Source organism: Vombatus ursinus, unplaced genomic scaffold (genome assembly GCF_900497805.2).
Source record: "Vombatus ursinus unplaced genomic scaffold, bare-nosed wombat genome assembly UNPS02014777.1, whole genome shotgun sequence".
NCBI classification, from domain to species: Eukaryota; Metazoa; Chordata; class Mammalia; order Diprotodontia; family Vombatidae; genus Vombatus; species Vombatus ursinus.
In genome coordinates, this window is record NW_020954555.1 from 2,236,710 (window position 1) to 2,250,638 (window position 13,929).

At 50.1% G+C, this 13,929-nt stretch overlaps 1 protein-coding gene across 1 annotated transcript; it reads right to left on the minus strand.

The window, feature by feature from the left end:
* TENT5B (terminal nucleotidyltransferase 5B) lies at window positions 1-9,337 on the minus strand. Its single transcript, XM_027864939.1, is given in 3 exon segments — window positions 1-1,226; window positions 8,856-9,292; window positions 9,295-9,337. Coding segments are annotated over 3 exon segments (1,515 nt in total). The 3' UTR covers window positions 1-191.
* Between the last annotated feature and the right edge of the window lie 4,592 nt (window positions 9,338-13,929).

The following is a 13,929-nucleotide window of genomic DNA, read 5'->3' on the forward strand; positions in this document are numbered from 1 at the left end:
CTGGGCTTGATCAGTACCAACCCCTTTAGACACCCCACACCCCGTCCCCACCCTCAACCCAACAGCACATAGGTAAGCAGCGTCTAACATTGCTAGAGCCTGATGCGGTTGGGGATAGAGCCATGTTTCCCCTCGCTGTCTCAGGTTCCAGAGGCGAGGATGGGGAACCCCACTCCTCCACTCCTCTCAGCTCAGCTACAAGGCAGCCAGGTTGGGTAGGTGGAGTGGCCACAGGCCAGCAGCGGCTGGAGGGGGGTCACATAATAGTTGAGGGCAGGGGCAGCCCCATCACTGCCAGGGAAGGAAGTAGGTTGGTAGTGCCAGGCCAAAGCAGTGCCACCCACCAGGCCCTGCTCTGCCAGCGCCCTCAAGGCCAACATGGCGATGAGGTCCAGCGTCTGGCGCCGCTCGTGGCCCATGAGGCAGACAGTGCTCTCATTCACCACCCGGTGCAGGGTCACCAGGCAGGCATAGCAGGCGGGGCCAGCGCCCCCGCCAAAGTGGGCCTGTAGGTAGCGCTCCAGCTTGCGCCTCTGCTCGCCCAAGTCTGGGAAGTCGATGAAGAAGCGCGAGCACATGTAGCGCTGGAGGGCCTGGGCGTCGGTGCCAGGGCAGGGCCGGAAGCCGCGCACAAGGAGGTGGCAGTACTTGAGCAGGCCCCCCCCTCGGATCTCCTCGGGATTGCGGGTGGCAATCAGCCGCTGCCGCAGGTGCTCCAGAGCCTCATCGAAGTCCCCGTACAGGCTCTCGCCCGTCACCGTGGGGTGGAAGGCCTGAGACATGGGGGTGGATGAGCACTGGCCATACAGAAGCATAGAGTCCAGGATGATCTGGAAGGAGTCCACGCTGAACTCAAACTGGCGCCGCAGGCGGTCCACAAACTTAAGCTCGACGTTCTTTCCACTGTTGTTGGACAGGGAGATGAGGCTCCAGCGGTCCGTGTCCGTGCACACTTTGACCAGCTTCTGCACGTAGGCCTCCGTCAGGGTCTGGGGCGTGATCTTGGCCCGGTTCACACCGGCTGGAAGGAGGTCCAGGAGGCAGGCCAGCACGGCGTCTCGCACCAGTTGGAAGGCAGCCTCGTCCTGCAGATCCACTCGGAAGATGAGATCTACATCCTTGTAGCCCAGGCCGTTGTCTGGGTGGAGGACGTGGCTGGCAGCGGAACCATTGAGGCGGACGCTGTGGACAGGGACCCTCAGCTGCTCCAGGCGGCTCCGGACCACCTGAAGAGGAGAGAAGGGAGTGAGAACAGGTGAGCACAGCCAGGTGAAGGATCCCCTGGAGGGAAGGCCTTTCCTGGTGAGAAAGACTCCGACCTGATGGATGGGGGAATGATGGAGCGGTGGGGGAAGAAGGCAGTTATCACCACCCATACTTATCAAGCACCAGCTTGGCAGAGGCAAAGAAAAGCCGGAGAATAAGTGCAAAGAATTGTGTGGTGTAGCAGACCTGTGCTCTCAGACCTGGCTTGGGAAAGGGCCAAGAGACAGGAGGCCTTGTCCTAACTTTGTCACTGACTCACTGGGTGACATCGGGCAAGTCACTTCTGTCATCAGAAAGAGTAATAACCTACCTCTCGTGGTACTCTACTGATTGTAAAGGCTGTTTATACCCAGCCTGCACTGGATACTGCTGGGTTCAGTTAGGATAAATTGGAATCTTGACTCACAGTCATATCACCTCTGGGGAGACCTTGGGCAAAACACTGAATGCCCAAGGCTCAGTTTTCTTTTCTGAAAAATGGGGACAAGAGCTCCTCTCCCACAAGGTTGTGGTGAGGATCAAATGAAATCATGTGTACAAAGCCCTTTGTTAGGCTTAAAGCCCTATTTCAGCACTTGTTGCTCTTAGCTATATAAAAGGCTTTCTTCACAAAACCTTGGAATGTAAGGAATGCAAATATACCCATTTTGCAGATGAAAGCAGGTGCCCAGGGTAATAGCCACTAAGTGGCAGGACTCAGGGTTCCTGGTTCCAAGTCTAGGGCTCTTTTGACTGCTGGCATCAAATCCTACCCAGCCTCTTTTATGGTATTTTCAACACAGTGAAGAATCCAAGGCATTTCTAAGTCAGAAAGCAGCCAGATGTCATCATTGAGTCAGTGCCATCCCCAAGAGAGAAGCATCCCTTCAGCATCACTGACAAGTGGACTGAAGGGGGAGCTCACTGCCTCCTGAGATGGCCCCATTCCTCCGTCAGAGAACTGTCGGACAGTTTTCCCATGGGCCAAGCCTCAGTTTGCTACCTCCTTCTCCAGGTTCTGCTGTCTGAGGCCAAACATGAGTCTTAGCCATCTTCCCCCATGAGAGCCCTCCAGACACTTGAGAGCTGCTAGGCCACCCCAGGAGCCTCCTCTTCTGCAAGCTAGGCATTGCAAGCTCCTTCCTCACATGGCACAAAGCCAGTGGCCCTCACTGTGTTCTGCACTGGTGGCCTCCTCCCGACAGGACAGCCAAGAATCCATATAAAGGGCTTTGCAAAGCTCTGTATTGATGGGAGTTGTTATGGGAGTCAAGGTACTCTGGAATCCATCCATCCATCAATCAATCAATCAATATACCTTTGTTAAGCACCTACTATGTGCAGCTAGGTGGTGCTATGAAGAGTGCCTGGCCTGGAGTCAGAAAGACATCTTCCCAAGTTCAAATCTAGCCTCAGATACTTACTTACTAGCTGTGTGACCCTAGGCAAGTCACTTCACCTTGGTTGCCTCAGTTTCCTCATCTGTAAAATGAGCTGGAGAAAGAAATGGCAAACCTCTCCAGTACCTCTGCCAAGAAAACCCCAAGCAGGGTCATAAAGAGTCAGACACGACTTGAAAAATGACTGAACAACAAAGCGCCCACTATGTACCAGGCACTGAGTTAAGCAAATACTACACACTTCTAAAGTACATTTTACAAACATGATGAATAACTGCATACCCAGTCTAGCAAGAAGCAGCCCAGTGTAATAGATTCAGGAAGACCTGAGTTCAAATTCAGACACTTGCTAGCTGTAGGAACCTGAGTGAGACACTTCACCTCTGTCTGCCTCAGTTTCCTCATTTGTAACATGGGGATAATAACAGTACTTACCTCTCAGGATCAAATGAGAGAATATTTGTGAAGGGCTTTGCAAACCTCATACTGTTATATCAATGCTAGCAATTAGCAATTTTTATTATTAGGAGAGAAATTAGAGCTAAGATTCCATTGGTATATAGAATTCCCTTTACCAGTGCAGGTTGGTACCTCCTCAGCAACTTAAGAGTCTTAGAAAGTTGTCAAGGGCACCTGAGAAGCTAAATATTTGTCAGAGGCAGAAGGGGGAACCCAGGAGTTCCAAGGCTAGCTTTACGCTCTCTTCACTACATACCACTGACTGTGGTTATCAGTCAAAGTCTGCTCAGATAGAATCTGGGACCATTGAAGCTCCCTTCTTTGCATAGGGCCAAAGCTTTCTAACAGCTGCTTTTTTGGGCAGAGCCCAGGCAAAAATGGAAGAATAAGGTTGAAGAGTGTTTGGGAAAGGGTTTGGGGCAGCCCGAAAGAGCTGGGCTGGCTAGGAATGGTCCTTCAGGGGCGACAATGCTCAAATGGTGTAATTCTCCTAGACCCCCAAATTCTTTTGCAACTTCTCCTGCTTGGTGCTAAGTCAGCTGCTCCGGTATGGCTTCCCTCCCTAATTGTGAGCTGGTGCAGATAAAGTATATAAATGCCTAGGAGACATGAAGTAATCAAGCAATACAAGCTGGGTGGGGTCAATCAAGGAACACTTACTGGAAAGGGGAGGGGATGGAGGTCAGAGACGGGTTTGGAAGAAGAAGGGTGGGACATATGGTAGTGAAGGAGGGGAAGATTCAGGACACCTGAAAGGGGAAGCATGGGACCATGGATATAGAATTGGAAGGAAACTTACTTAGAAGGTCACTAGTCCAACCTTGCCATTTCACAGATGGGGACTGGGGCCCAGAGACGTTAAGTCACACAGCTAGTAAGTGGTAGAGCCAGGATACAAACCCTGGTGCTCTGATTCTGGTGTCTGCACTTCTTCCCCTTAAACGACATTGTTTCCCTCAAAAGCTAGGGTTGGATGAAAATTCAGAGCTGAATGGCTCCCCTATGGACAAGACCCCTCTTGGTGAGAAAGGAAACCTTCTCCTCCTTGCCCCATTGGAGGTCCCGTCACCCCCATCCCAGCCACCACCATGTTGATAGCATCAATCCAGAAATCTACAAGACCAAGACCACAGAGGTCGTCAGGTCCCAGGAATTCTCTGGTATCATCCCTAATGATGTCTGGGTAGGAAAATCAGACTACACCTAGAGATGAAAAACATGAGACCTATGGCTTCAGGGGGTGAGGAAGGTAGATGGGTGGGCAGGGCTCAGGGATATCCAGGTATTGGGAGCTGGGCCCCAGCCCTGACCCTAGCCATTGGGTAGATGCCCCAAACTTTGGAAAATGAGATATGGACAAGAATGGAAATCAGTTGACTTGGGTTCTAGTCTTAGATCTGTTATTGACCTTAGGTAAGTCACCTATCTGAGCCTCAGTTTCTTCATCTGTTAGAATAGGGGTACTCACAGGCTTTCCCTTCCAGAGGGTAGGGTTGGGAGGATCAAGCAAGCTAAGGGATGTAAAGCACTTTGTAACAGAGGAAAGGAGTTTCTTCATCTGAAAGGGAGATGACCAGCCCACATATGAGCTCTCATTGCAGCTGGGGTCAGCTACAACATCTGAACGACCAGTGAGGACCAGGAAGCCTTTTGATCCAGATGCCATAATGGTCCAGAAAGGCCTTGTCTCTTCCTTCTGCAGCCGAGGGGGTAAAGATAACAGTTCCCACCCCAGCCCCCAACCAATTCGCATCCGTGTAACAAATAATGATTTCAACAGCATTTCTTAGGCTCTTAAAGTAGCTCTCCTAAAACCAGCTTGTGAGGTAAACAGCATGATGATATCTCCATTTTTACAGATGAGGAAAGGGAGACTAAAAGGCTGAAATAATTCACCCAAGGTCCCACAGTAAGTGGGAGAGCTGAGATGTAAATGGGAGACCCCTATCTGTAGGTTCAGGGCTCTTTCCACAAACTAGAATGCATTGCCTGTGGGAAGGTGGGTGGAAGGGGGGCAGTGCTCACGTGGACCTTTTTTCCTTTCACTGAGGGACAACCAAAACCACCTGTAGGCAGCACCCAAGCTGACTTGTCCCAAACACTGATGCCAATCTGTCTCTCCCCCCACCCCAGGGCTGGGGCATCTGGCTGGGTGAGGAGGTGGCTGTACCCTCGTTAAATCCTCCAGCGTCAGGGCTTGGGGCCCGCTGTGTCAGCCGGCCTAGAGCTGTTGTCTCCCAGGTGTGACTCCTTAGATACTGACACACCCAAGGGTGCCTCTGAGGAGCTTAGCTCTGCCCCAATTTGAGACTTTCCAACCACTGAGGGGGCAGCCCTGCTTGCCCGCTGCCAGAGAAGGCCCCTCTTTCCTCCGTGGGGCATTGAAGCAGCCCAGTTAGGGGGTTAAGGAAAGAGATAAGCTCCCCCAGTGAGCACAAGCTGTCCTGGCATTCATTGCACATGCTGCTATGTCTGTAAGGTGCTACTGACACCCCTTCTCATTCTAAGAGCTTCAATGGGGGCGCAAGAAGCAGGAGGCCTCAGGATCCCAGAACTTGAAGGGACCTCAAAGGTCACTTAAGCCAACCCCTGTTTGACCATGGATGTCCTGAAAAACACTCCCAAGTGATCACATCACGTCTGCTGCCTCTGGAGACAGCCCACTTTACTAGGAAGGAACTCCTAGCACACAGTAGGTGCTGAATCGAGGTTTGTCGACTGCCTGATTTGTCAAAAGTGCCTCACCACAACTTGGACCGTTCGCTCGTCATTTTGCTCCTTGGGACCAACTGAGAATCTAATCCTTATTCCACATGAGGCAATCCCCTGCCTACTGGAAGGGAGTTATGTCATTTCCTCCTTCTAAGCCTTCTCCTCTCTAAGCTAAACATCCTCAGTTCCTTCAGGCCATCCTTATATGGTATGGTGTCCAGTCCCTTCTTCCAGTCCAGTGATCCCTGAGTTGCCATACTTGGCCACAACCTGCCTGGGTTCCAGCTGCCTGAGAGCATCCATCTGACCCAGAGAGTGCTGGACGTTGCTTTCAGAACTTACCTGCACCTGAGCCCCTGCCAGATGTGACCAGCCTAAGCTCATGCCCCTGACAACTGGAAAGCAGGCAGCACTAGCAGCCTATGGCATGAGTACAATGCCAAGAGCCGGGGGTGGGTCGGTCCACCCTATCGTGAATACTCAGGGGCAGGAAGGCGTGCTTAGTTCCTGATTCCTAAAGGCATCAGGAAGGACAAAATCTTTGGGTCCCAGCCCCTGATTCTGCTAGAGTCTGGGAGGAAGGATAAGAAAGCAAGGTGGCCCGAGCCTCGTTCATACATAGATGCTATAGCTGTATACTTCCCCCCACCCCAGTTTCCCCTTTCTCTCCTTCATCCCCCAAGTCCTGGCTCCCTTCTAAATTCATAGAGCTGTAGGGACCCTTGGGAAGATATATGAAAAGAACATTATAGTAAAGAAAACCTACAGAAAAAGATTCCAGGACTCTGATCAATGCCATGACCAAGCAGAAAGCTTCAGAAGACTGACTGACAGTGAAGCCTACCTTCTACTTTTCAGGAGAGAGGTGGGTGGACTACAGGGACAGAATTAGGCATGCATTTTCAGACAATGTCAATGTGTTGATTGGTTTTCCTTGATTCTGCATGTTTGTTACAGGGAGGGGTGTAGGGGGGAGAAGGAGGAATGTGAAAAAGAGGAAGGAGCAGCAATAAAACATCTAAAAAGTACCGGGGGGAAAGGGAAAGAAAATCTTGAATTTAGAATCAGAAGACCTGGTTATGACATTTCCTAGCTCTGTGACCTTGGGCAAGTCACTTCCCCTTGAGTCTCTGGTTTTCCCATCTGTGTAGTCAGGAGGTTGGACTGTGTCTGTAAAGTCCCTGCTAAAGGTCTGCTAACATTGGGATTCTGAGACCATCTAGTAGTTCAACTGCCTCATTTTATTTTGTTTGTTTTGGTAGTATTTCCCAACAAGCACTCCTCCTGAAATATATTACCCAGAAATCAATGTGTCAACTGTTAGCATAGAGAAGGTATAATCATAGATTTCAAACTGACAGCATTCTTAGGCCTTCTAGTTTGTGCCCCCCTCCCCTTTTACAAATGAAGAAACTATCCCTTTCTATAGAAATGAACACTGAGGCTCAGAGAGGGCAGGGGACTCTCCCAAGGTCACACTATGAGTTGTTGCTGGAGCCAGAACTCAAACTCAGGTCTCCTTGCTTGCCTCCTAAGGGTCTTACTTCTTGCCTCTCTGCAGGAGGGCAACTCCTGAACTGGACAGAAGCCTGGGTCCAACCCCTGACATGGAATGTCTAGAATTCCAGGTATTTGGAGACAGGAGGACTGGACTGAATCCCAGACAGGGAATGGGGTGGGGGGGGACCGAGCATAGGGACTCATTGAGGGATTCGTCATCCTGGCTGTGGGCCACCCTTCTGTCACCAATCCCTAAAGCTGTAGTCAGTGCCCTCATGGGTTTGGGAGGGGGCTAAGGGGCACACCCTGGGCAGCTGAGATGGCAGCTGAAGCCAGGGAGCGGCCTGGCTCACCTGGGCAGCCACTGCTCTGAGATGACAGTAGGAATTCAGGCTGGATTTTCCTGTTTCTTTAAGATGGGGACTTTCCCCTTAGCTCCAGAAGTCCAGACTTGGGTGCTGGGGTGGGAGGGGAATCTGTGCTGCTATGGACTGTTCCAGGGCAACTCCAGCTGCAGAGGGGCCAGAGGGCAGCCTCCCCATCTCAGAAAGAGAAGACCCTAGATCCAATGAAGAATCCTGAGACCCAACAGAAGGCAACCTTCTGCCAAGGCACGGGGTGGGGTGGAGGGGGTAGGGCAGAGATGGAAGAGAAGGAAAGGAGAGTAAGGAATAGGCTAAGGCCCCTGCAGGGCCTTAGGGCAACCACTGGGAGGCAGCCAGCCTCACTCATTCCCTCCTCCTCCCCCACTAGCATGCTGTCTGCTGGGCGTGTGCAGCCCCTGGCTCTTGGCCAGCCACGGGTTTCACAGTCTCAGCACATATCTCAGTTGGTGGATTGCAGCCCGCAGCCTGTTAGTCTGACTGAGCAAAGGGCAGAGAAGGGACCTCCAGTTGAGGGTGGGGATGGGAGGGAGCCAGCCCTGAATTTCTGGTCTGGTTGAGTGTTCACCCTACTGTGAGGGGTACGGGGTGGGGAGTGGCGAGGAAGGGAGCTTAATTCTGTGGCAGGAACATCCTACAGCTCGACCCGTCACTGCCCCTCCCCACCTGCGGGACTCTTCTAGCACCATCTCCGAGTGTCCCTTTGCAGGGATAGTTCAGCCCGACTCCAGCCACCCACCTCCAAGCCACACCAATCCAGCCTCCCAGGCTCAAAGGGGCCAGAACCCGCATCTTTTCTCATTTGCAAAACAAAGCCAAACTAGATAATTTCTAAGGTCCTTTCCAGGGCTAACATTCCACGGCTCTTAGCTCTAACATTCCATGTTCTAAGGTCCCTCCCAGCTCAAACATTCCGAGGTTCTGAGGTCCCTCCCAACCCTGCATTCCAGGTTCTAAGGTCCCTCCCAGTTTTGACATTGCACGTACTAAAGTTTCCTTACTACTCTTATTCAGGGTTTCTCTACCCCAACTGCGCCGAGGGGGGCGTGTCCAGCACCCCAGTCCTCTGCAGCAACCAACTCGGGGAGAAGGGTCGGGAGAGAGCAAGGGGGAGAGAGGGACGGCCAAGCCTTGGGCACTTGAGTCCCGTACTCACCTGCACGATTTGGCGCGGCTGTACGGTCAGCGTGGGGAAGTTACCACGTCCGTGGATGGGGACCTCCTCGCCCAGCAGGGTGTCCAGTCTCTGCACCTGCGTCCAGCTCAACCGGCTGAAGCGCCGTCGTGGGACTCCGGAGGAACGCTCCGGGCTGAGACCCCCTCGTTTATGGGTAGAGGCTGCCGCGGGAGTGACTAGGGCCGGGGGCGCCGCTGCAGCCGCCGCCACCGCTGCTGCGTCCGGGCTCGCAGCCCCGCTCTCCGACGGCATCTCTGGCCAGACGCCGGAGTCTAGACGGCAAGAACCGGGAGTGGAGAAGAGAGCAGGGGGGGAGGGAAGCAGGCGGTTGCTGGGAAGGGGGCGGTGGCTCTGCGGGCTCCTGCCCCGACGTTCCCACACCACAGACGGGGTGGACAGGACAGAAAGCCGATTAAGGTGCGCTGGGACAGACTCATATAGGCTGCCCCCCGCCTGTCCATTGGTCCGCCGAGCTGTCGATCAATCCCTTCTCCACCCCCGCCCCACCCCACCCCCGCCCTTCGGGCTGTCATTGGGCGGAGAGGATTCCACTGGCTTTGCATGTGCGTCACTGCTCGCCCCAGGCGGCCAGAGATTGGTACAGAGAAGGCTGTACCCCTTCCCCACCTGATTCCGAACTCTCCTTTGGGCCGGCCAAGGGATTCCACTCTCAGATAGGTCAGCGTTGGGCAGCTCTAAGGAATTAAAGGGACCGCCTTAGGCGGCCGACTGGACGGAGAAATTTATAAGGAATAGTGAAAAGAGTGAGTTTATAGCAAGGGACAGTAGTGTGTAAACACGGAGACCTAGACTATCAGAGCTGGAAAGGACCTTAGAACAGAGAATGTTAGAACGGGAAGATAAAATATCAGGACTTGGAGGGCCTGAGTTACCTTCTGATCCAACCCCCTCATCTTCCCGATAAGGTAATTTGTAGATTAGGTAATGACTGCCGAGCTGTATTGGAGAGAGGTCTGCCTCTGGAGTCCGAGGACCTCGATTTGCAATCTCTGGGTGACCTTGGGCTATCTGGCAATCTCTGTGGGCCTCGCCTTCCTCCTTCGTAAAATGAAAGGGGTGGAGGAGGGAACCTACGTGATCTCTAAAGTCCCTAACAGCTCTAATCACTATGAGGTCTGGAGGAGAAGAGACTTCTCCAAGGTCCGTAGTGCCAGTGGGGAGGTCTGATAGCAGCTAGAGGGTGAGGCGTGAGGAAATCGGCCAGTCCGGGCCACCGTGGTCTTCCCAAAGCGGTGACTGAACTGTCAGGAGCCCTCCATAGAGGCTAGGGTCTGAGATGAAGGCGACCGCCTGCCCCCTCCTCCCCACCTCCTTCCTCGAAACTTTGTGGGACTGGAAGGTGAATGTACAGTGTTTCGGCTTCTTCCTAACCCGCCCCCCCCCCCTTCTCTCCTCTTCTTCCCTTCCCTTTTCCTTTTCCCTTGTCTCCTCCTTCCTCTTTTTCTCTCTCCATCCTGTACTCTAGACCTTGGCCCCAACCTGGGAGAGGGAACTAGGGGACTGGCTTGCTCAGAGGAGAGTTGGAGACGTTACGTACGTGAAAGAACATTTTTGGATCAGCTGTACGTGGAATTCATGTTTCCCAGGACCCCCATATCCGCTGATAATAGCGAGTTGGCTGTCTGTGGAGCACCAACAATCTCAGTATTCTCCCTCCCCCTGCTCCTTCCTGTCTACCCTTCCTCTTTCCAGGTGTGAAAGCTATCTCCTCAAGTGAGGACAAAGGTCTCAGGCCCTTCTCCTTCCCCAGAACGGCCCTAGCACCTTGGAGAGCCCTAGATTTCCACACGTGAAGCCATTTCTCGACCCAGGGCGCCTTCTCCCTAACACACTCCCCACCCTCTCCCTTCATATCTCTGGCCACCAGACCTGTTCTTGAGAAGCCCGACTCCTTTTGTCCTTCCCCCACTTGGTCCCACTGAAGCGTCTCATTTCCCACCACCTTCATCTCCTTCCCGCCGGGAAGATGGAAAGCCCCGCCTTTGGCTTGGTCTTTTCTCTAAAGATTCTTTCACTAAATACTGCTCTTTGAAGGCGGAGGCTATTTTTTTATTTTGTCTTTTAATTCAACTCCGTTTGATTACGGCTAGGTGGAGGAGGTAGGTAGAACCGTCCTCCGTGTAAATCGGGCCTCTGATGCCCCCTGGCCGTGTGACCTTGAGCAAGTCAATGCTCTGGGTCACTCACCCAGATTAATGGCAGAAAGCTGAGTGATCTGCACTGTACTAGTCAGAGATTCCTCAAAACAAAATCACCTCCCCTGCCACTACAAAATGCCCAACAAACTGAAACCTCCATGTAACTGCCTAGCAGTGGAAGCACAAAGAGGATTTTTAAAAATTAAAAACATTTTTTCAATGAACAAAAACCAATTTTCTCTTTCCCATCCCCCCAACATTGAAAAGGAAAAATGAAAAAAGTAACAAAATTTTAAATTTTAAAATTTAAAAACAGAAGTTTTTAAAGTATTCAAAGCTGAAAAGGAAAGCTACTGTCCTCAAGGAAGTTTTGTTCTACTGGCTAGAAACAATATGTACACACACCCCCACCCTCCCAAAAATAATTTCATAGGGGGAAAAACTGACAAGTGGGGAAATCTGGAAAGACCTGTGGGAGGAAGTGGCAGTGAGCTAAGTCAGTCAATAGCATTTATTAAGCACCTTTTGTGTGCCCTCTGCTAAGTTCTTGAAGAGTGGGATTCCATGAAGGAGAGGTAAAAAGAGAGAGTCTCTTGGGGGAACAGCCTGTGCAAAGGTATGGAGGTGAGAGATAAAACGTTGTGTAAAAGAAAGGGTAAGATAATTGGCTGGAACATAATTGTGCATGAAGGGAGAAATGTGAAATTAGCCTGGAAAGGTAGGCTTTAGTCAGATTAGGGATGGGGAAGGGGGGATGGTGGAACTTTATTTTTCCTTTCCTTTTCTTTCTTTTTTATTTTTGGCAAATTTTTATTCATTTTAAACTTAAACACAAAATGAGAAAAGAAAAAAAGGACATTTCCATGTACACAGCAGAACATGAGAGGATTCTATATAAAACAATAATTTCCATTTCAAGAAAACCTATATAATACTACACATTGTTTTCAAAACTATCCAGTTTTTCTTTGCTTCCTTCTAGGTTTTCTTTTGTTCTCTGCCGTGCACTATAGTGGAACTTTCAATACCAAACAGAGCAGTTTGTATTTTGTCTTAGAGGTCATAGGAAAGAGGGACCTTAGGATTGACCTAAAACTGGAGAGGGGTGGGGCAGGTGGGTGGAGCTGATATGGAGGGTGGGCACTGCTATGTATTGGCTGAGGCATCTGAGTTTTCAGGGGGATGGACCACTGGTATATGTCAAGGTGAGCAGCTTATGACCTAGGAGTCACTCATCCTACACTGAAAGGAACCTTATTTACTGCTCCCCAGAGCCCACCCCTGACTCAAGCTGTAGCCCAAATGCCACCTTCTTCAAGAAGTTTTCCATGATTCCTTTAGTCCAACAGATCTCAAACTTTTTGGTCCAAGGATTCCTTTACATTTTTTTTTTGAGGCAATTGGGGTTAAGTGACTTGCCCAAGGTCACACAGCTAATATGTGTCTGAGGCAGGATTTGAACTCAAATTAGGTCCTCCTGACTCCAAGGCTGGTGCTCCATCCACTGCACCACCTAGCTGATCCCCATTCCTTTATACTCTTAAAAATTGAGGACACCACCCACATGTACAAAAATATTTATAGCAGCTCTTTTTGTGGTGGCGAAAAGTTGGAAATTGAGGGGCTGAGCAAGTTGTGGTATATGAATGTAATGGAATACTATCATGCTATAAGAGATGATGAGCAGGCAGACTTCAGAAAAACCTGGAAAGACTTATATGAACTGATGCTGAGTGAAATGAGCAGAACCAGGAGAACGTTGTACAGAGTAACAGGTACATCATGCGATGACTGACTTTCCTTCTCCAGCTCATTCTATAGATGAGGAAACTGAGGAAATTGGTGTTAAGAGATTTGCTCAGAGTCACACAGCTAGTAAGTGTCTGAGGCCAGATTTGAACTCAGGAAGATGAGTCTTCCTGACTCCAGGCCAGGTGTTCTAGCCACTGCACCATCTAGCTGGAGAATGAAATAACAAATCACTCTAGTATCTTTGCCGAGAAAACCCCAAAAGGGGTCACAAAGAATAGAAAGATAATTAAATAACAAAATCTACTTCTGCTGCTATATGTTGTTTTGGTTGAAGGTTGAAGTATGTGAAGAAAAACAGCCTTGCACAGATAACTAATTGGAAAGGGGAGGAATATTTGAATAGGCAAATGTCTTGATAATTTTTGGGGGGGGGCTAGGCAATGGGGTTAAGTGACTTGCTCAGAGTCACACAGCTAGTAAGTGTTATGTGTCTGAGGCTGGATTTGAGCTCATGGAGATGAGTCTTCCTTATTCCAAGCCCAGTGCTTATCCACTGTGCCACCTAGCTGTCCACAATTGAGATTACAATTACTAAATTGATTATAATTTCTAAATCTACAATTAGATCCTTAGAATTTGCTCAGAAAATCGTGCAGTATTGTTTTAGCTAGAAGGCATTATGGATTCTAAGATTTAGATCAGGGGTTCCCTATCTTCTTCTATCCCTTATACCCTGATTTTCAGTAAACCTTCTTTTACCCCTTGTTCAATATGAAAGGAAATAAAATGCAGGTCTAATCATGTCACTGCCCTACTCAGTAATCTCCAGTGACTCCCTATTACCTCCAGGATCAAATATAAAATCCTCTGTTTCACTTTCAAAGCCCTCCTTTTTTTTCCTTAATAGTATTTTATTTTTTTCCAATTACTTGTAAAGATAGTTCTCAACATTCATTTTTGTAAAATTTTGAGATCCAAATTTTTCTCCCTTTCTCCCTCCCTTCCCTATGCCCTCCCCAAGACAGCAAGCAATCTGATATAGGTTATACATGTACAATCATGTTAAACATATTTCTACATTAGTCATGTTGTGAAAGAAGAATCAGAAGAAAAGAAGAAAACCATGAGAAAGAAAAAAACAA